At 34.0% G+C, this 23,730-nt stretch overlaps 1 protein-coding gene across 4 annotated transcripts in view; it reads left to right on the top strand.

The window, feature by feature from the left end:
• LOC123680800 (ecdysone receptor) overlaps positions 1-23,730 on the top strand; it is a 244,822-nt gene that overhangs the window by 157,729 nt on the left and 63,363 nt on the right. For all 4 annotated transcript variants that reach the window (XM_045618897.1, XM_045618899.1, XM_045618898.1 and 1 more), the window contains one exon: positions 3,191-3,736. In XM_045618897.1, coding sequence (XP_045474853.1) covers positions 3,238-3,736 — 499 coding nt within the window. In that variant the 5' untranslated portion in view covers positions 3,191-3,237. The remainder of the gene's footprint in view (positions 1-3,190; positions 3,737-23,730) is intronic.

Here is a 23,730-nt window from a genome sequence, read left to right as displayed (position 1 = left end):
TTTGTAAACATAACGCCATCAAAATATTAGTCGATTCATGTCTTCATCACAAAGTTATTCCCGATTAAACATGTTAGCTACATGATACCTATGGTAAGGCTGCTATTAGTGAAAGAACTTACCGACAGTGGTTTCAACGCTGTGATTTTGACGTAGATGACCAGAATGGTGGTGGAAGAGAGAAGGTTTTCGAAGATGCAGAATTGCAGGCATTACTTGATCAAGACTCGTGTCAAACGCAACAAGAATTGGCAGGACAATTGAGAGTGACGCAACAAGCCATTCCATTACGCCTGAAAGTCATGGGAATGATTCTGAAACAAGATTATTGGGATCCGTACGAGTTGAAGCCGACAGATGTTGAACGGCGTTGGTTTGCTTGTGAACAGCTGCTAGCAAGGCAAAGACGGAAGGGATTTTTGCATCGTATTGTGAGTGGAGTTGAAAACTGGGTTCATTTCCATAATCCCCAGCGAAAAAAATCATTTGGATATCCCGGCCGTGCTTCCACGTCGACCGCGTGGAAGAGAGAAAATTCACGGTCTCAAGGTCGTTCTCAGTATTTGGTGGGACCAGCTCAGCGTAATGTATTATGAGTTGTTAGAACCGACTGATATAATCACAGGTGATCGTTATCGAACGCAATCAATGCGTATGAGCATACTTGGAAACGTAAAATGGGAAGTCCTACCACACCCGCCGTATTCTCCAGACGTTGCTCTCTCGGACTATCACAATCATAAATGTATGATCAGTTTTTTACCATAAAGCCTCGAAATTCGAAAAATCGGCGTAAGCAAAAATGTACGCCTATGTAATTTCGTTACATAATCTATTTCGGACCTATTTTCAACTGTTACTTTTGAGAAATTTACTCAATATTGATCAAATATTGAAGTTATGCTAATTATTTCGAAAAGGAATTCAAAGCAACATTGGATTCTAACCACGAACAAGTTAGGATGTGATGAAGAATCGAATAGTAATACGTTTATTACCTTTACAAATGAAAAGAGATCAATAGTATTTGACTGTTTACACTTCCTAGTGGGGTCAACCAACCTAAAATTGCATTTTGGTGACCTGTTTGCTTTTAATTTCATTGCTATATATTCTTTTGCGATATGAAATTATTCAATTTTACTGAGCAAATAGCTCAGTAAAATAATTTGAGTGGTTTAGAAAAGCCTATTATATTCAACTGACGTAAGATATGGCTTGAACAAGCATCCCACCAGGAGACAGTACCCATCGCCCTCCCTACATCAGCCGCCACTGATCGGAAAGGGCCTTCAGCTCAGCAAACGAGGCCGGTATTCGCGAAGAGTCACGACTGATAATTCAGGGAGATAAATGAGCTTGTGCTGTACTGCAGACAGCGCGACGTAGCGTGCCTGCTTCTAAAATTCTTAATGGGACAGACTATCTGATTTCGCGCAGTGAGTCAGAAAGTCAATTAACCTATTTTTCGAGTGCCATAATACATGGAAATCGTTTATCACTCGGCTGATCACGATAAGGTATGTTCTGGTTGTCCTGAGAGGTGTGTGCATGAAGCAGTTCGATCACTTTCTGAGATTGTCGATGTGGAAACAAGAGTTATTTGCTCTGTGGTGCGCTTGAACTGGATGGCATGCATAAATTATGGCTGTGGGGATTGTTGACTTTGAAATCGATGTGATTTTGAAGGTTTCTAATCTACTAGCTCTATGGGTTCATTAGTTCCACCGATCTACTAGCTTTGTCGATCTGCCATCTATGCAGATCTATCTGCCCAATTGATCTTTGGACTATAAAGATCTAAAACTTCCTTCAGTTTTATTTTGATCATTTCAGTAGCGTCCAAGCTTGTTTTTCTCTACCTTGAAAAAAAATCATGAACTGAAAACAAATGCATTTTGAGAGAGTTTCTCCGAAATCATTCAACGCAATTCAAACTTAAACAGAAACAATACTCACATAATTCGCTATATCTTAAATGTGCGTTCTGCTTGAAACAACTTGTCTCTTGGTTGAATTATCTCTTCAATCAATGAATTGTGATATTTTTTGGTTATTTTCACGCAAAGGTTTTTTTCTATTTCAATTACAAGCACTTTTGTTCTTTTTGGAAGGCGAATTGTAATTAAGATCATCGGTTATGTTTTATCAATAGTTGATATAACTATAAATTGACTATTGATATAATTCAGTGGTAAGAAAAGCTTAGGTCCTTAATATTCTTATATCATCAATTCACATGAAAAATCACAGGAAATCACTGTTATCTTATTGCGCAATTGGCGCATAAATAACGAGAGTCCAAAGATTTCTAAGTTCACGTCAATGCTGTTCTATTTTTTTTTATTATTTCCTTTACTGTAGTAGAATCCAATTACGCATATAAAAAAATCATATAATAAACATCAATTCAAAAACAAATAAGAAAAAGATTGACGTATAGTGAGGATCAACTCTCACTCCATTATCTCACAGCCTAATAGAAGGTTTTTGCTTGCTCGAAAAAATAATTCAGTGATCTACGTTTTTTAATTTTATTGATTTTTGCTTTAATATTTTCTATTCAGTCTTCTGAATACGGGTCTGAACTTTCTGGTCCCTTAGTTTCCAAAATATGTGTCCTCAAAGTTCAATCATTATGGAATACAACCACCTCATTATCCTGCAAAGTGACTTGCCTATTTAAGGAATTCCTACTAATATATTATGGATTTTATGGAAGTATCAATCGATAACAAATTAGTGGGATCCCACCACTGATCTGATTTTGCCATTTAACGAGCTTGAAGACAGTATTTGAAATCCGAACATATCCTGACCTAACGGGTCTCAAAATTCGAAAACTATAAAATTGGAAGGAAATATACTCTCAAAAATTGAAGAATCTCGAAATTTACTAATATCGTGATGTTTTAGGAGCAAATAAATTCTATTTCTATTTCTATCACCGATAGTGGATTAGTTTCCTTTCAACATTAACTTCCTACTAACATTTGATTCTGGGATGAGGGATTCCTCGTATGCGGTTGGAACTTTCAGCTTCCTCGGTAGCTCATTGATAAGAACGCTGGACTAGAGATTCGGAGGTTACGGGTTCGATTCCCGCTCGAGAAAGCAATTTTTCCGCAATTTAAAACTGTTTGCCAATATGTATAGGTATTCTCTTACTAATATATTCTTTCTGTTCCAGGTTGTGATATCATGTCGCGGCTTGATCCGCGTCGATAACAGCCGTTAATGACAGCCATATTCAGCACTTCCATGAGCAGCATGGACATCAAGCACGAGATGATTTACCGTGACGATGACTTGCTGCTAGTTAAGTCCGAGCCTGAGCTCCTCTCGCCATGCCCGACCAGCACCAACGGTCTTCATACCTCATCCACCCTCATCTGTTCGCCCTCCAACGGCCTGGTGTCCAGCCTGGCAGGCACCTCCAACCACAACGGACTCAGTAGCGCGATATCGCCCAACAATAATGGACTATTGCTCAGCTCAGGGCCGTTCAGTAACCTCGGCACCAGCCAGTCCGCGAGTGTCCAACCGGCCAATAAGCGACCGCGTCCGGAGGAATGGCTGAGTTCACCCAGTCCTGGAACTATGAGTGTCAGTGCTCCTCCACTTACCCCCTCTCCTGGTCCTCCCTCTCATACGTACACTGTTATAAGTAATGGATATCCGTCGCCCATGTCCTCAGGCAGCTACGACCCTTACAGTCCAACCAATGGAAAAATAGGTGAGTTCTGAGTTTCTAAAGTTTATTGATCTAATAATGCTCAAGGGTTTAAAGTTCGATTTGTCCAGCGCAATTGTGACCTCGAAATATCTGAAGATCCTCATGCAGTTGTAGTAGAAATAATTGGTGAAAACATGCTAGGAAAATCGGGATTTTCTTTGTTGGGAGGCGGGACAGAAATTGAAAAATATTTGGAAAGTTTTGGTACAAATTTCTAATGTATCTGAAATTGAAGAGAAAATGAATGTCGAGTCGACCGAAAAAAAAGATTCAACTCTAACTAGAGTGGTTGAACCTAGAAAATAAAATGATTTATTAATAAACAATATTAATAATGCTGTAGCTATGGCCTATCAGAAACAGTTATGTCACAGTTTTTCCCAAGCTCTGGGCTTTTGTAAGTTCTCACAGTGATTTGGAAAAAAATAATTAGGTTTTCGCAAATATTGAACATAGGGCCGTTGCTGGCCAAACTACCTCCCTAAACAGAGGCCCTATTTGCCGCCCTAAGAGAAGCTAACTCTACAGAATGCTGAAAAATAAAAATTAATATTGGATAATCGAGGTGCCGGGCCCATTCTAGCATTTCTGTCGCCCCAGCAAAATACAAATCGGTATAGTATATCCAAAGTCACTTGAACTAGTTGAACTTTTGGCCATAGATGTCCCTTTGAAGTGGATACCGCGATCCGCTAAAAACCAGGGTTTATTTGAAAGTATTGTTAGGCAATAAATTCACTGGCACCAAAGGAATTTCTGGAAACTTGGATAACCCTTCTATAATCGAAATATTCAGCTTCCTCCAAGTGATTTTGGATATACTATACCCTTGCAGGTTTGGGGTTTTGTACTACACAAAAAAGGCAGAGGGGTTGAATTGGTTAATTTGTATTCATGGATTCAGTGTGGAAAACACATTTTTATGATAAGTAAAATCCAGATTACTCGGAAAAAGTTGATAATGCCGGTTCTCTAGAGCAGGCCCTGCACTTTCAGGTTTTTCTGCTCAGTTTTGACGTCATGAAAAACTGGAATATTTTGTTTTCTTCAAGATAATCGAGTAAAATAATCGGATGAACCATTATTTTAAATTGGAATGCGCCTATGCCCAACTGAAAAAAACCAAAAACTGAAAAATATTATAATACACTTGTATGAATGTAGTATGAAATAATAAAGCTTCTTATATTTCTTAAGAAGGATAAGTTAGAAATGAGGAAATCATTTCTCGTATATTTTGCATTCCATTCTGATCGGGGAATTGAAAAGAGAAACAATCCAGAAGCCGCCCCATGTGGCAATAAAATTCGGCAGCGTTTGGCAACGCGAACGCCGACAAGCCTGATGAGTACAGGTGGGCAAATAAGCGAGGTAAGCAGCTATAACTCAGAATCCACTCATCGTAGAGACTTGCGGTGAAAAAAGAGAACACACTGGAAATTGTTTTGAAGTTCATACCTCTACCGCTAGGGGGCGTAATAGCTGCCGTCGAGTAAAAAAATGAATTCTACTCGAAAATGGTTTATATGAAGTTGAAGAAAAAATATTATCACTGTAATCCTTGGAAAATTCTCTATCTTTTTGGATTGTCACTTTCGATTTTACGACATCGAATAAGGGTAGGTGAAAGGGAGAAATCTGACTGATTGAAACGCCTGTAACTTCATATTGGCTCAACATTTTTGAGCAAATTAGATCTCGTCTGAAATATAATATCTTGTTGATTGAGGACAAAATATAGTCATGATGAATTTGTTTTTGCTGCTTTCGATAGGGGGCGCTAAGTCAGAAGTTCATTGTTTTGTTCATTTTACTGCGAAATTTCAAATTTAATAATAGGATTTTCTTAACAGAAACAGAGATTCCATCAAATTTGCATGAAAACACCTGAAGGTCGCAAAGCGATAATTTCATGCGTTCTGAAATTATGGCCGAAAGAAGATATTCTTCAACTGATGCACTGCGAAAAATCAAATTGTGTTTTAAGTTCTGATAGAAACAGAAATCCCATCAAATTAGTATGAAAAAACTAAAAGGTCACAAAGCGATAGCTTCAGGCGAGGTATGAATTTCAAAATAATTCCCAGTGTGTTCTCTTATACACTTTAGTGGTAAAATTTTTCACCGCAAGTCTCTACGATGAGTGGATACTGAGATATAGCCGCTTACCTCGCTTATTTGCCCACCCTGTACATGTGTTTTTTTAGCGTTAATAACTCGTAAATAACATTATTAGCGGATTACGCGATATCTGGATATTTATGAGTATAATACATAATGCAGGACCTTTGATGATTTTTGATGTTAATCACATTTGTCCTTATTCCTTCCTGTTGTTGCTGACCGAATAAAATCTCATTCGGTACTTTGACTGTCTACACATATGATTTTTCTTGATCAAGCTTGAAATGCCGCCCTTGAATTTTGCCGCTCCACCCTGCCTACCCCCTGACTGAACAAATGCTGACCTTGACAGTGCCTCTATTCACCCAGTGTCATCAATCTCCCAGATTCTCGCCCAAGTCCGAATACTTTAACCGGATCTGCTTCGGCTTTCTATAAAGTTAACCGACCTAGTTCCGAAATACATTTACTGCCTCGACTCATAGTTCATGACATGTGTTCCAAACTACCGGAAGGTTATTATGCATCGTGATTTAAATCCGAGACACATGATCCTTCATTCTAAAACCAGCTAGGTAAACCGTCTCAGCACGTGTTACTGCCGGCAATTTTTCTTGAATTGTCTCCAAATCGAAAAAGACGAATGGTGGCAGGAAATTCGAATTTAATATTGAGGTGTTTTCGGATTTGGCAAACGAGTTATGACATTAAAGGTTAATGAATCATTCTGGCACGTCAACCTTTGGTTTATAATGGCTATGATTCATGTGGGTCAGTTGTCGTACTTTCCATCGTCTACTAGGTGTCCCAAAAATGTGGTTCTATAAAAAAATTTAATGTTAGTTACGGAAAATTTGTGAATTTATGTATTTTTCGAAATCAATTCCATGTGAATATGACCTTTGCGGTTACTCGTTAAATTTTTTTCGCACCAAGGAAGTCAATACACTAGCGGTAACAATTCGCTTTACTTGTCCTCGTGATAAATTTGAAAAGAAAATTTTTTTCTAGGACAAAAAATTATTGAATATTTCAAGACTGCATTTAAAAATTGACGTAGTTTCCAAAGGGTTATTAAAGGTTATATCATGGGTGCTTCAAATTTTATCGATATTTTCTTTTCCACGAAGACTTTTTTTTCACCAAAAACCGATTGATGAAATCACGAGTCCTTTAGGACGAGAGATTTTATCTGAGATTATTTTTTTCAACAATTTAAATGTTCGATAATCTCTTGGGTAATGGCAGTGAAAATGTTTGTGTTCATTTTTCAATAAACCAAGAAGAATTTTAAGCTGTCAATAGACAATAATCGCAAATTCAAAGTAAAATTTTGACGTTTCATTGTAAACAAGGTACTATCGATGATGAAGCAGTGTTATCATTATAATCCCGAATGATTGGCTGAAATAATGCATTGATATTAGTTGAAGCCACCAAAATGTCAGAGTTTGACATGTGAAAAAAATAATCTCTCATAATATTACAAGACAATAGTCGATTATTTACCGATTCACGAGACGTAATTCGCGAAACATCACGAGAGCGCAGCTTGAGTGGTGTTTCGCGAACTACGTCGAGTGAATAGCAGTTCAAGAATGTTACTAAAGAAATGATCCCAATATAGTGGGAGCCAAAACACCAAAACGATTAGGTATACCACGAAATTTACGGATTCTATTGGTTCATCAAATCATGAGTTATATAATCAGTGTAATGTCGACATGATTGGGTGAAACTGTTTAATAAGACACAACAGGACAAAATTTGAATGTTTGTTAGACCTGTCAAAAATGTTTTAGTTCAAAAACAGAACCAAATTAAAATATTTCAATATTAGCGATGTTCTTATACATATTCCTACTCCAACTCCGCAGAGACAACGTATAATGTGATCGATGTAAAAAGTTTTTTGAAGTGGAAGCGCGAAGATATATTAAATTACAAAGAAGCGTCAAGTGTACAATTTATATGGTGATATGGAATCTCAAATGTCATACGTGACAGTGCCGCACATGGAGACCAATAATTTGTCGAGATATACTGATGACATCAGCGGGTAATAATTCTTTCTTGTATGGAAAATTGAATTTATTTCAGACAAAGGTACACTTTTTGTCAATAGAAAAGATTAATATATTCTAGTTGAGAAATATGGGTAAACTTTGAGATTTATTGTCGGATATAATATAGAATGGGTTATCAAAAAGGATAATTATTTTTAACTAATTGAATGCGTGAATCCAGAATGAATGAAACGTTTGATGTTTGAAATGTAAATTTATTCATCAGATGGAAAGTCAAATAAAAGTAACATTAAACATTGTTATCATTTGCATTTTATCGAAATGATGGCAATAATAGCATTTGTTTCACCATGACATTTTCGGGTATTTGATTTTACTCTAGAAAAACACAGAAGAGATTAAACATATTTGGTATTTCATTCAAAGATTTGAAAGGCAAGCGAATTATTTAGACAGTCGAATCTGTTTGGTATGTTTCTTGAGTTTTTTATTGAGCCTATTCATTTCATTCATTAGAAATGTACAATTCTTTTTATTGTTTTGAATGTTCACCTATGAGTATTACAAATTAGATTATACGAGACATTGAATGACTTTCTTATTATCGTTATATTTGTTTCAATTTTCTTGGTGAAATATACGTTGCATATGAATTTTTTTGTTGCTTACTTCTTCAAATATAGTCGCTTTTCTTCAAATCATTTTAAATATTTTACATCCACTCTCGGTTTTTGGGTATGATGTTATTAATTGAAAATGTAATGAGTTTTTCAATATTGATTTCAATTTATGAAAAATTATTGTGCATATCTCTTCATACATCTATGCTGCTATTTTCATGTGTGGGTTTTCAATATATCTTCTGCTAATTCGTTCTTATTTTTTTTGTTCCATTATCACTGATTATCATGAAATAGTGAAATCTATACCACTCAACCGATTCTCTACTTAATGATGCTAGTAAATGGGATTCATGAAATATGCTCTTTCAGCTGCTTGTTTTCAATTGATCAAAACAATATTTCAAATATTCTTCAAATGATTTATTAAAATTGATCAACGAAATGAATAGTATCAAGAATATCGTATTTTCGAATTTTTTCTCTTTATTTGAGGAACTTCATAAACTTACTCACTGAAATAGAACTATAAGAAATCGTTCCCAACAATAAACCAACTACTTTAGTTACGCTTGGCAAATTGTCATTTATTTTTCCTCCTTCGAGTCTTGTCAACGTATGAATTGTGGGCTCATCTGTAAAAGATCTGGATGAAACCCAGGTTTCAAATAACGTTGATTTGATGACAGAGAAAGTTGCAAAAATTATCCTTGCTCATTTATCACCTGTGTTATGGAAGGATTTTTTTATTTCAATTATTTTGTTCATGTACGTAATTATTGCAGATATCAATAATTGGTGAAAAATTCCTGGAGAGAAAAAAATGGTTCAAAGACAGTTGTAATCTTCCCAGCACGGCAATATATCTAAATCTACAGTTAAATATCATGGGGCCAAATTTTGAAAATATAATTTTTGGAAAACTATTCTGGATGAAGTGATAACTTGATAACTTTCAAAATGAGATGATATTGTCTGAAAATTAGGATTAACTAAGGATAATATACAGGGCGATTAAATTTTCAATAGATAAATTTTACAATCTCCACGTATATTTTCAAATTTCCAAAGATTTTCTCAATGGACAAAATAATGCGAAATAAAAAGCTTTTTCTAAAATTTGCAACGCTAAATCATTCCCTGAACAAAACAGCACCTGTGAACACATCGACCAGATATTCGTACTGTTTCGCATCGTTTTCATAAATAATCCATCTCAAAGTGTGAGATCAAACAGATCGTTCAGAATAAATCAGCATTTTCCCCAGTGACTGCATCTCGGACTTCGTAAATTGACCCAAAATTATTTTCCTGTTTAATGGTTTACAACATCATGGCACTCCGAGATGCAACCTCAAAAGCTCGTAATTTAACGAACCGAAATCATTTATCTATAACTGCCAATTAAATCGTCCCATAAGTCAAAGAATTCCGAGGAATTCTATTAAAAACGAAACGCGGTGCATTCTTTATTTTTAACCGGCTCTGCATATTTGCTTTGGTCTTTCTGCCAAATGTTCATGTTTGCATATACTTCGAAACTTTTTTTTATAAACACAGCATTATTCTGCCTTTTTGTAGGTGTATGTTAACCAATCTCTTATGTTGTATTTGAGGATGGGGATCACTATGTTCTTTCCGTTTGCCGCAAATGAAACTGCAATAATCATTCAGATTCGAAGTAGCCAATGTTAAATTCCATTTAGCGAATAATTTTTATTGATGTTCACCCAGTAAATTTCATCGAAAGAAAATTTTCACAACGATTAATTATTTAATAGTTATTTACTAAAGGGTTTTCCATAAGGAATAAATCGTTTCAAAATGGTAATAATGGCAACACTTGCTATATTTTTTAATATTGTTTTTCTGTCATTTGTGTTCAGTAGATTACGTCATTTGATCATGTAAAAATATACGCTTCAACAACGTTTAGGAAGTGTTGAAGTGTTTTGTCAAAAATAAATTTAAGAGGAATTCATGGTCAACGTTATTCAGTTAATTCGACGTTTTATAGACAAATTCAAAAAAAAATTAAAATCAGATTTCCAGGCTTCATACAAAATTTTATATTGATCGCGTCACCAGAACTCTGGTATATTCCAATCAGAATATTGAAAAAAAAAATTTTATCGTTCAATTAGAAACAAGGAATTTTATTTTCTATCGAAGAACGCTGGAAACCTTTTGCTCAGAGCTTTTATGATATTTTTATCGAATTTTCCAATAAACGTACTCCGTTCTCCATATCATATATTCATACATTCACAAACTGTGAAAATTACAGTAGTACTATGAAAATATTTTAATCGAATATATTCATTGATTTATTATTGGAGATAATAAACTGAAGAATTTGACTTGCTGAGAACCCAGAATCATTCGAAATTTATAGAACATAAAATTTTATTTGGATTATGGAAATTTCCTAAGATGAGTGCTTTTCTGGTTTATTATTTCAAGTAATAAATTCGTGAAATCGTTCTAGCAATATTATGTTTTGTGTGTTCAGGATTAAAAGTAGTATATTCTTGTCGACGTGGAAAATTGCAGCTTCTCAAACTTGTTGAAGCATCAAACATGGTTGCGTTTTATCTGATACTGAAGAGTCTAGAGAAAAATACATTCTGAACCATAAATGTTTCATGGACTATTGCCATAACAAACTTACGACCGTTGTGAGCATGTTGTTGTGTATCTTTATGAATTATCCACAAAGGGAAAGATATCTTGTTTGTATTTGAGCTTTTCGAAAATATGATCTGCTTTCCCAAAGTGGCAACGGAATTGATACAAGAATAGATTATGTACTAACTAACAAAGAAACTGCAACACCCAGAAGGAGCTGTTTAAATTTGAATTTTTCTTGTAAAACATAGATAGTATAGCCAGAAACAAATGATTGAATTTGAGGAAAAAAATCTGGAAGGTTTTTTTATGTAAACAATTTTTGTTACTCAAATATTGTAGTCGTTTTTTGCAAGTAAATTTTACAACAAACCAGCTGTTCAAAGAGATCCAAATTCGATGTTTAGTTGTTGTTGAAATGCCTAAAGCACCTGTACGCGGAATTTTAACCAGCTAATTCAATTTGAGAAAGGTCGAGAATTATTGGTCAACGGGAGGCGGGGTTGTCATTTCGAGCAATCGCTAACCCTACGAACAAAAATCCAACAACTGTTATGAGATATTGTCAAGCGTGGTTTGATAATGCCCAAAATCGAAGAAGAATAAACACCGGACGTCGAAGAGGCACAAATGAAGATCAACGTCTAAGACTCATGGCCATAAGATACCGATTTGCGATAACGCGATCTTTGGCTGATGTTTAGGAGAACAAGGCCATCCTGTAACAGTCTTTTGGACTGCAGCATTATCGACCCCATCTTGTGTTACCTCTGACGGTTGAGCATCGCCGGTTAAAGTGGTGCAGAGAACGTCAACATTGGAATGTGGAATTGCATCAGGTCGTCTTTTCTGATGAATCTCGATTCTCCTTGGGTGCACATGATGGCCCGAAGAAGGGTTAGACGACGTCAGGGAGAAAGACGTGAACTTCAGTTTGATGTTGAGCGTCATGTAAACCCAACAGGCTCTGAGAAATGAAGTACAGGTAGCTCGGGATCGTATCCCTCAAGAAGGAATAAGCCATCTTATTGCATCAATGCCGAGATGTGTTCGGGAGTGTATAGATAATCGCGGTGGACAAACAAATTAAAAAAAAATGTTTTTTCTCCAAATTTCAATCATTAACTCCTTGCTATACTATCTATGTTTTACAAAAAAATTACTATTTACAACGGCTCCTTCTGGGTGTTGCAGTTTCTTTGTCAGTTATTATATCTATGGAATGGGTAAGGTAATTTCGAATGGACATTTTAAAAAATTATAAATCACTTGAGAGAACATTTGTAGTAGACAACGCGACTATTGGTTGAAAATGGTTGCCAGAAAGAATATGTTATCCAAATAAATAAAATAAAAAGAACACAGGTTTTCAAAATGATCTGAAAAAATATCAAATGATCAGGGCATCAAGATCACATTTCTCATTTTGAAAGATGGTTTCACGCGGATCCATCGATATTTCGAAACGGATTTCAATTTTTCCCTCGAATCTGTCAATGACTCCTCAAAACAAAACACTGCCACTTTTTTATTGGATATAGCCATTCCGGAGGTCAAATCAATTTGTACACGTCCGTTCCAATGCTATTCTTTCCATAAATAATTGTTTCTCATAGTTCGAGATCATTCTGCATTTATCGTTGACCTTTGATTGGCCCGATATGACGGATGATTCTGTGGTTGAAATATTAACTGCGAATAATGACATATAAAAACATCGCAAATGGCATCAACTGAGAGTTATTGACATACAAAAGATAAGTCGTTAATTTGAAAAGAAAACAGTAGTGACCTTCAGTTTGGGAAAAAATCGTATTTGCAGGGCAATCATACGTGTACACTATTTTATGTTCTTCGTTATGTGTTTTTTTGTTAGTTTTTCCCGCTTGATTCACAGCATTTTGTCGTCTGTTAAGCAACACCATTTTTGGGGGTTTCAAAATATAAATTAAAAAAAAAAGTTAGAAATAATTCATCAAGTATATTCGAAAATGAGGCAGAAATTTATTTCAATATCATATTACGAAGAATTGGGTGGAAAAATTTCATTGAACGTTCTGTTAGAAAATCAACAAAATATAGTATCTATAGGAACAATTTTGATAGCGAATTAAAAAAATCGAATTCAAATAACGTTAAACATTCCTGGATAAGGAATGAAAATATTTCGATAGAAAATTACATAGTTGATAGAGGGATAAGCGATGTAGGTATCACCTGACTCCCCCATGCCATTGGAAAAATATAGTGTAGCTTTTGACCTCAATAAGGTGAAGTTTCTGATATTAATATCATATCATTTTGACTAACATAGTAGGGGGTTAAGTATTCGTTGGAACTTCTCAACAATTTTCGAGGAACTTACAGAGGTAATAGAGGTCTAAGTGACCATTCAAATGATGTTCACTATTCACTAGGACCCTATGATCCATAACATTTGAAAAAGTTGGGGTTAGCGTTGGACCCAAATTACCTACATCAAGGAGGTGATATTTGAAGGTTATGTGAAGGTATGAATTTGATATGAAAATTAGACTCCTAGAAACGTAAATATACGTGTTCATAGATATTTTTCATCACTTGTCCGTTTTTTTTTTAAGGTCAAATGTTCATTTGAAAAGGATGAAAGGATTTTGGAAACGATTACTATAAGGTATTAAGACAGATGAGGTATCAATCGACCACTCATGTCATAGACAAAATAAGGGAGGTAGATTCACTTTCTTTTCTGGATACATTAGTGTTTTTAGCTTTCCTGCATACCATCTTCATTTCTATTGTCCCTAGCATTATCCAAATTTGCCTAGATTCCCATGCTGGCGTGTTGCAAATTGGCGAATGCGTTTGGTTCTTGCCCAAATTTCTCTTATAATTTTTAGTTCAATAATTTTTAACTTTAGAGGTTTGATAATTCCACTTTATATAAAAAAATAATGGAAAATTGGTAGTTGGTATCACGAAAACATGACTTTTTAATTTTTGAATGTAGAAGCATCTGGAAAATTATACAATTTGAATTGTCTTTAAGTATATGAGATAAAAGTTTAAAAAAAAAATTGATAAAAAGTTTGCACATTCCAATTAAAAAAGTTGTATATATTTCAGAATTGAACTCTACGTCTAGTTTTGTAATGTGGAAAAATCCCCAGTTCGTGGTCCTGCAAGACCTGATAAGCAAGTTCAAGGTCGACTAATATCTGGATCAACTTTTGGCAAAGCACTGAACTCTCGTTTTATCTGTGTTCGGCCTTGCATCGAAATAAATTCGGAAATGAGACCGATACATGTTTACGCGTTTTTGAGCGTTCTTTTCCCGAACAGACGAGAATTTCGAGCAGGAAAGGGTCTCAAACTATAAGCTTCATCTGACAACAAATCCCAGCTAAATATCTTAAATAAAAACGATATTTCCGAAAAAATAGAAAGCCTAAGTTTCATCAGAACCTCTCATGAGAAGATCATAAAAAAAATGACATCTCATTACAATCACATCTTATGAATGAATACCATAGAGTAATAAACAGGGAGTAACCGCAATTTTTACATGTCCCCAACATGGTAAGATTACGTTGTCGGATTGTGATAATTTTCAAATTCACAATTTTACTATATCATTATGAATGTATATTATTTTGAATGAAATATTTTTATTTAAGTAATTCCCGATTTAATATGCAAATTTGAATATTTGGAATCCGATATTTTTCCTAATTGTCGAATTTATAATAAGCAGAATATTTATTATTTTCTGTATCTACCTGCTGAAATCCAAGGTTTGGCAACTTTTGCTCTCCTAGTGTCATCGGTTGTTTCACGTCGTTTGGCGCGCTTGAAGTTTGTTTTCTGAATTTCAGATATACGAGTATTTGGATATTTATTTTAATTTATTTTGAGTAAATATGAAACGTTGATTCGCTATGGGACATAAGAAGTGCGTTCTTGTCGAGAAACTCGCGAATTGAGTGAAATATCGTATCATTGATATATTTTCATTTCCGCCCGCTTCATGTCAAATTTGATAGTTCATGTTGGGAACAAACATATGCTCCCTCTATCTATGTTTATTACTCTGAGATGAATACCTTCAAGCAGTTCTGTGGTCAGCAAGGACTGTATAAAGGTGCGCTTAAAACTCCTGACGCTTTTCTCGAATTTTCCTTCAAAAAGAGCAGATTGTTCACGTTTTAGTGACATTGATCCTTAAAGGTAAGAATGCATCATGTCTGCGTGGAATTTTGCCACGCAGTCGACGGTCTATCTCCGAAATACACTCCACGTCAAATCCCTTTGTACGATTGACTTGATGTGATTTATACCAGACAGCCTGCAGGTCCATCTTCTTAACGAATTTCATGTGTGTATAACGGAATCGCTCGGGTTTTGTTTGTTTTGATATCCATCTCGGATTCTGTTTTTGCTGGTCGATGTCATTTTTAATCATGCTGAAATAGCAGCCAATCAAAATTCCATTGGGACTTGGCGACTCGTATGAAATTTCTTCATCACGAGATGATCACGATTCAGTAATGTTTAATACAATTCGAGAATCTCATGTGAGTAGGGGAGTAGAGGAATTTTTGTTTTCGGAAATGCAGGTTTCTATGGTGATGGTCTTGATTATAGTGATTTAAGGGCGACGAATTGCAAACACGAAGATCTATGGCATGAGGCTATATAAAATTCCCTAGCTCATCAATATATCTCAATCGAGATCTCAATAATCCTGGTGCATACATTTTTTTTTGTAATAACATATTAAAAAAATTGAAAATTCAATTAAATTTAATTTTATCATAGTGAACGCATAGGGTGACCCAAATTCGTTGTCTAGTGAGGGGATCACAGAACCTCTTGAGCTAGAAGAAAATAAATAGCACAATTTTGGGCTCGATTTTCAAGATAATCATTTTGGTGAAAACCGCAACCTCTTAAATTCAACTATAACAGAAAATTGGAAAATAGCAAAAATGAAAGGTTCTCATAACTTTTTTATTGGTGCTCTTAACATGAAACACAAACATCCCAAAGGCACTTTTTTCCGTAGAATCCATTCGTGTAATAAAATTTTTTTGACATCAGTTTTGAAGTTATTATACAAACTTCTGTTAGTTTAAATATAATCAATGATAATTCCTATAACAAATAAAATTGCTTAATTTTTCCAATTTCAAAATTTTCAACTTGACATAACTAACTAAATAACTAAATTTCTTATCAAACTATAAACATCTTCAAAAGTTTCAGATGATTGAAATATTCGGTGGCCACCAAGGTCAAGATAACAATAATTCGTTATTAATCCCTTCGACATTACAAAGAATATATGAAACAAGTCATATATAATGAAATACAAAATAATAAGCTATTTCTAAGAGAATATGAACACAAACATATAATACAATCTTGAAACATACATAATAAGTGAACAAAAATTATTTGAAATGACCATCTGTCATGTATTTCTCCACACTGTAATAAGCTTTCTCAATTAATATACGCCTTATGGCATCCTTGAATCTGAACTCATTTGAAATCTTAATTTTCAGGTAAATGAATAAATAAATTTATTAATCCAACGATTGTATAATACCATATGGGATAAGTCAAAATACACAATATTCCTCCATTATTTTAAAGAAATTCATCACCTAAAAATTCCTATAACACTATAATATCCTTTTTTTAAAAGTAACGAATTCGGGAAACCCGATACAGTAAATTTCTTTGAGACAAGCTATCGTTGCTATGGAAGAACTATGAAACTTAAAAACATTAAAGAAATGAAAAAAATGTAAAATGCTGAAGTACCAAAAAAAGGAAGTAGAAAACTTATTGCCAAAAAGGTCACGAAATTGACGAAATACCTATGACAAAGAGTACCAAAATTCAATGGTGAAGAAAAATTTGATGATAAATAAGAATATCAACATTAATTACCATTGATCGAATATTTGAAGTAAGGATCGAAAGAATATTAATCCAAAAAGTATAAAGTTCTGATTAGAGAAGATGTTTTTCAATGCATTCATGAGACAATGAATGAGAACTTTTCAATGTACAGAGTTGCATTCATATTCGGTTTAATTGGAAATTGCCGAAGGCTACAGCCTATGAAAATACTAGTTACTCTCATACAAGATAAATCGTCAATATGTACTTTTGATGAGTACCTTCAACAAAATTCGATAAAGAACGCTTTTTCACAATTGATTGAAAAGATGAAATGAAAAGTTTAAAGCTGATAAGAGAAAACATGTCCTTACGCTCACGATATTGTCCGGCAAAAATGTTTTCTTCTGACCTATAAATGAGGCTATATAAGCAGTTCTGAAACATGTATTACACAAGCACTAAGCAGACACTGATGAGTATGTTACCACAGGATCTGATAATGAGAAACTGTCAAGCCAATTACAATCCAAATTAAATTGAACCCAATTTGAAAAAAAAAAAATATAGAGAAATGATACGTGTTCTGTTTAATCAAAAGTACTCGGATCGTAAAAATATGTTAACTTAGTAGTGAATTTCGAATTACATTTTTCATAAGCCCAAATTGCAGAATTGAAATAGGCCCGATTCTCCAGATACGTCTAATAGGCACTCGAACTTGGGCCACTCTATATATACAGATTATTTAAGATCATCCATTTCCAATGTTCTCATTGTGTTGTGTTTACTGTAGAGAATGACTTATAAGTCAACCTCTTTTTCTATACCAAATGCATTAACATTGACAGTGCATTCAAAACTCGACATGTCTCCTCTCCCTCTTCTGATCTTCTCACAAAAAACAAGGTGGAGGCACAACAAAATATATTGCTGACAGGCATGGTGAGCCATGGTCGAAAAATCCCAACAACTTTTCAAGGGGCTGATTATATTTCAATGGGTTGTTATTTGTAGGTAGGTGCTGATGAATACATGCATAACTTACCTTTCATTCTCCTTTTTACTCCCACACGTATTTTTGACTGATGAGATTTCCTTTTATGACTGTGTTAAATTCGTGGGTATCGAACATTTGGGCAGAAGCTGATTGGGAATGCATCATTCAGTAGTTTTATGTGTTCGGGTCTTCTGATTCGAGTTGAAGGTTTTTTATATCGAACTCAATTTGTAAACAGATTTGGTAACATGTAAGTATTAGTGAATCAGATGGATGTTTGTTTGATATAATTGAAGCAAATGCAATATAATATGAGATTTGACTTGGTTGCTCTCCATCAGATTTCATTAGATTAGAATAGTTATTTATAATACAAGTGCAGAAGGCATTGATATTCTTCCACGAGTTCAAAATTCAAAAACGAGCCACGAAGTGGCGAGTTTTGGAATTAATGAGCCTTCTGTACGAGTATTATACATTATTTTCTCTAATTCATTGCATTTTCATTGAAATTTATGAAATATTTCCATAAATATATTTTAGTGATTTTTGCATTGAAGAATGTTGGTTGGCAGAACTGATTTCTTTAAGGCAAATTGATGAATTGACAGATAAAGCCGTGGCGGAAAGTTCGGAGTACCAACATAGAATAATAAAATATAACCATGAAAACTGTGCGTTTCTGATATATTCTCGCACGATTTTGTTCTACAAGATGTGGAAGAATGAACGGAATAACCACAGAATTAGAGAAACATATTACAGGTCTTAAGAACGTATTAATAAAAGCCACAATCTTAATTTCAAAGTCTCCAATTACGCAAATGGCACGAATGAAGCTCCTCGCTTCACTAGTTACACCATCCACACGAAATTTTGAATACAGCTTGAAATGGTTATTCTATATGTATCGGGTGTCCCAAATTTGTTGTATAGTGAGGGGAACTCAGAACAGTCAGAACTCCTTTGAACTAGAAAAAAATGAATGGCACATTTTAGGGATCGATTTTTTAGAGAATTATTTTGGTGAAAACCGCAACCTCATAAATTCAACTGCTTTCAAGCTATAACAAAAATTGAAAAATGGCATGAAATGAAAAGTTCTTGTAACTTCTTTATTATTGGTGCTATTAACATAAAAACACATCCTAAAACCATTGGTTTTATAAATTATTTCTTATTGCTATTAGCTTTGGAGGTATGAGATCAATAACTATTTCTATAACGAATAAAATCGCTTTCTTTTATGCTTTTTCAAAAATAGATAACATGATATATAAATTTCTTATCAAACTATAAAAATCATCAAGAGTCAGTTTCACACGGTAAATAAACAAGTGCCTATCTATAATAATCTGTGAACTTCAAATAATTAAAATATTCGGTGGCCACCAAGGTCTCCGGATTTAACGGTTTCAATCATAGAAAAACTTGATTATTAAAATTATGAAAATTCAATTTTTTCTTCTCGAATTTGACGATTTGATAAGCTGTGATGTATTTTGTTCTATGCAACACATACATCCGCTGTTATAAGTGCATTGACTGTATAATTAGTAGTAGAGTTCTTAAGGCCTAGACTTGCGTCTTATACTGTTACAATGTGATTAGAATTTTCATGGCCCTAACTGTGCACTCAATTGCACAGTCTACTGCGATTCTTCATTCGGATAGAATCGAAATTCTGACTGAATTCCTAAGAAATTATTCAATGTTTTTTACATAACATAATTCCAAGAAATGATAGAATTTCTGATGATATTCATCCCAATGAAGTCTGCATTCACCAACAAAAACTTTTTTTTTCACATTCAATTCCATACATGAATATATAATTTCACGACTGCAACCAACAAAAACCTTGACTCATAGTGACTAAGATGTATCCTATGTTTATTCATCGAGATTCTCGAACATCACAGTCTTGTCTTCGCTAGAACATCTCGTATATCAACCAACCTTGTATCGCGTAGTTCGAAGCTTTCACTACAGAGTTCGCTACACGTTGGGAATAAAACGCGAACGGAAGTAGATGTAATTGGATAGAGAGGATATAAATAATAAATCCTTGGATTTTTTCAGGAGCAAAGTGTTATAATGAATGGACAAATCTTGATTTTAATGAATGAAGTAGCCTTGATCTTTGCTATTTCTCGATAAATGACTATGATTGGAATGAAATACAGAGATATACCTCAGATGGAAGGATAAATGAACCACGAATATAAAAGGATGAATTATTTTATATCGACCTCGTAATAATGAGTCTATTCAACGCACACGAGATAAGTGTTGATGTTAAAGATCAATAATTAATGATAATTATTATAGGTACTTACCTATTCCAAGACATGTTGAAATATTCCATTGAAGGCATATTTGAGCTTTGAAAATGAATTACATATATTGAATGTGAATTGCTTTTATCATAGTCAGTTATTTCATCTTGGGCACAGAATTTGCAAGTAAATGATTTTATTTTTATTTTTTTTTATAATAGGAGTTATAAACCTCAGTATAACTTTTTTCCCTAAAACGATTTCAACCACAGTTATATTATTTGATTTTTGACTAGTTCCTAGAGTCCATTTAGGAATTATTGACATCGAAGTGGGCTTTGAACTTCAAGTCGCGCCTTTATTTCTTGTTACAAAAATATCATTTGAAATTGCTGTGGTTCCACAAAGATCAGTTCAAATTATCATCCTTGTATCCGAAAGATCTCAAATATTCGAAATTTCGAGTGACACATACAGTCATAATTTAATAAATTGGAATTCAGGTTCTATTACTTAAAATATTGTGGAATGTTATCACATTTCAAGGAAATCCAATAAAGTTTGTAACTTCAAGAGTCGCCCATGAAAGACCCCCAATAAAGATCAAAATAAAGAATTTTGTTTTGATTTAAATGATGAACACCCTGAATGAGATTTTATTAAAACTGACGAAATTCAATCCGATGAAAGTACGAACCTTAAAAAAGAATCACACAAGATTCAAAACGTTGGCGATGTATTAATAAGAGATTGAATTCAAGTTTTCCAAATTTCTGTTATAATTATTTAACGGATGCAATAATATTTAATTTCAAAATATAATATTGATGAACTAGAGATGCAATGACAAGACTTTGTTCACAGATCTTATTTATATAGCTTGATATCAGTTTTTTTGGTTATCTGTTCAATCATTTTCCGGTCATTCTTCAAAGAATTTTTTAAATCCATCATCTGAGCTGTAAACTAACACACATTGTATGAATTATCTGCAGAGAAGATTCCAAATTATGAAATAATACTCCATTCAGATAATCCATATGTCACCACTGTCAAAACATCCAGGTAAAAATCCATCAATTTATTCAGCATTCAAAATAGTGTAACTTCTACCTCTACCATTGAATATATTTAGCAAATTGTTTGATTTTTTTGTCTAGAGTCCACTGCTGAATAAGACTTCTTATTTCAAATATCCAAGTTTCATCCAGATACATGAATTCCACATTTTAGTGCTAGTATTCTCTATATATAGTATTCTCTATCTATAGAAATTTTCCTTCGATCAACTGTTTTGAACTTTTAACCAATCAATTTTATGTAATGTTCATTTTGATTTATTTAAATCCAGGTGCTTTTTAGTTTGTTCAAATGCTATCCAGACTGATATATTCTTCGATTTTGCTGATAATAAAATCATTCAATGATTCTTTGAAGGTGAAATCGTATTGCACAGGTTTTATTCCACCAATAATCCAGGATGTAGGTGACTAGCCTTCTTCTTTACTCGGAGAAATACTCAAATTAACTAATTGATCGGTATTCAAAATTGATACAATTAAGTTTCACATTGGATCAAAACCAATAACACAAACAAATTCAATCTTCTGTCAATGACATTTTCAATATCAACCCGAGTTCTGGAATTTGAAATATTACTGAATGAGCCATTACCAATTTTGTTCGATTTTCCACAGCCGCCCGGGATGTCAATAATTCCTGAACGGACTATACCTACTAACAAATTGTAAATCTTTGAAATTAATTCGAAAGAAACAAAGCAGCACTTGCTCATCCACCATAAATGATTGAAGAAACACACGCATCTGCGAGTTGCACAAGGAAAACATACTTTCACCGATAATTCAGTTAATTGAGTAGGTTCAAGTGTGTCTGGCTCAGCGAAAGAATGTCAATGTCGAGATCAACTATTGTATGTATATGTCTTTGCCTACCATTTGTGGTACTTTTTAAGAGTTGTCCCGCCAAGTGGGTACTACTGTGGAGGTAGTCGAGAAAGTAAACTTGTCTTGATTCTAAGAGGCTCACTTGTGTGGCCTTCAGTTTTCTTATTTGTTATTTGTACATCCCGTGAATTCGCTTTTTTCGAGTAGCAGTAATTTTTATAATTGTTAATATTGCTTCTCTGAATAAAGACGTTATTTATTTATTTATTTATAAATTTACGACGGATGTCGCAATGCTTGTTGATTTTAGTTTGAACTTTATTTGGATTCAAATACAAACTGGAATTGATCAAAGAAATCATTTGAACATGACAATCATCAAAATAAAAATTTGATGAAAGCATTGACTTTGAGTCGGGAGATTTAGAGCTCTCGTTTATTCATGCGCCTTTGGAGACGATAAAACTGTATGGAAAACTAATATGAGACGTCATTTATCATGATTTCATTGTTGTCGGTTAGTTCATCTAGAAAGCGTGTTCTGATGTAACCAAACTCTTGAATAATTTCAATCTAGTCAGATCTATTGTTTCGGAAATATTGTTGTTTTTTGTTGATATTCTGTTGGAATTGAAACAACACGAAATTTGGTACGAATTTTGAAAATAGTTTTATATCAGCAAACGAAATGTTAACTTGATTGAATCAAATTTTACTGAAATATTGTGCATTTTTTTTTCAGAGATTATTCTTGAATTTTCTCTGCGTATATGAACAACATGATATTTTCTTAGATTTTCAGTCGAATTTTGTCTATTGATGAATTTAACGAATTCAAACCTTTCTTAAACATGTCCGAGTATTAAGGTTTGAAAGTTATCGTGTTTAGTGCTGGTCTAACGGATGGATTTGATCACATATTCCTCATCAGTGATATAGCCGAACCTTATCGTTTGGGGCCATTACCAGCTCAAAACTTGAAAAAAAAAACAGACATCGTGACGAAATTATACACTGTGTCCGTAAAGTATGGAACAAACTCATTTTTAGATAAACAGACTATTTCAACAAATAATCCTGAAACACATCGATTTTTTATTTTAATTTACCGTATTTTAAAATAATAATCTAATATACAGGGTGAATGACTTTCGAGTAATGACGTCACCGTCATTTTTTTTGATTGGAACACCCCCAATTTGTCTCAATTTTCCGATTACTCTAGCTGAGCGGATTCCAAAAACTTATCACATGTTGATTCCAATTGGTACAGGGTGGACAAAATACAATAGTTTCGTGTGTGCTCATAAAGTAATACGTAACATTCTTTATTAGTTAAATTAACAATATTATCAAAAATACTTATAGTCTAGCGGCAATTGGTTTGAATGTAACACCCTGTAGGGGGCGCATAAATGACGAAAGAAAAAAAAATTTGAAGCCAAAATTGAAATGAAATTTTTGAAGACTGCGAATATGCAGAGTGGTTGATTAAAAATATACAATCTGTGAATTGCTGA

Source organism: Harmonia axyridis, chromosome 5 (assembly GCF_914767665.1).
Source record: "Harmonia axyridis chromosome 5, icHarAxyr1.1, whole genome shotgun sequence".
Taxonomy (NCBI): Eukaryota; Metazoa; Arthropoda; class Insecta; order Coleoptera; family Coccinellidae; genus Harmonia; species Harmonia axyridis.
The sequence above is the reverse complement of the archived record's forward strand: the minus strand, read 5'-3'. Positions and strand labels throughout refer to the sequence as shown.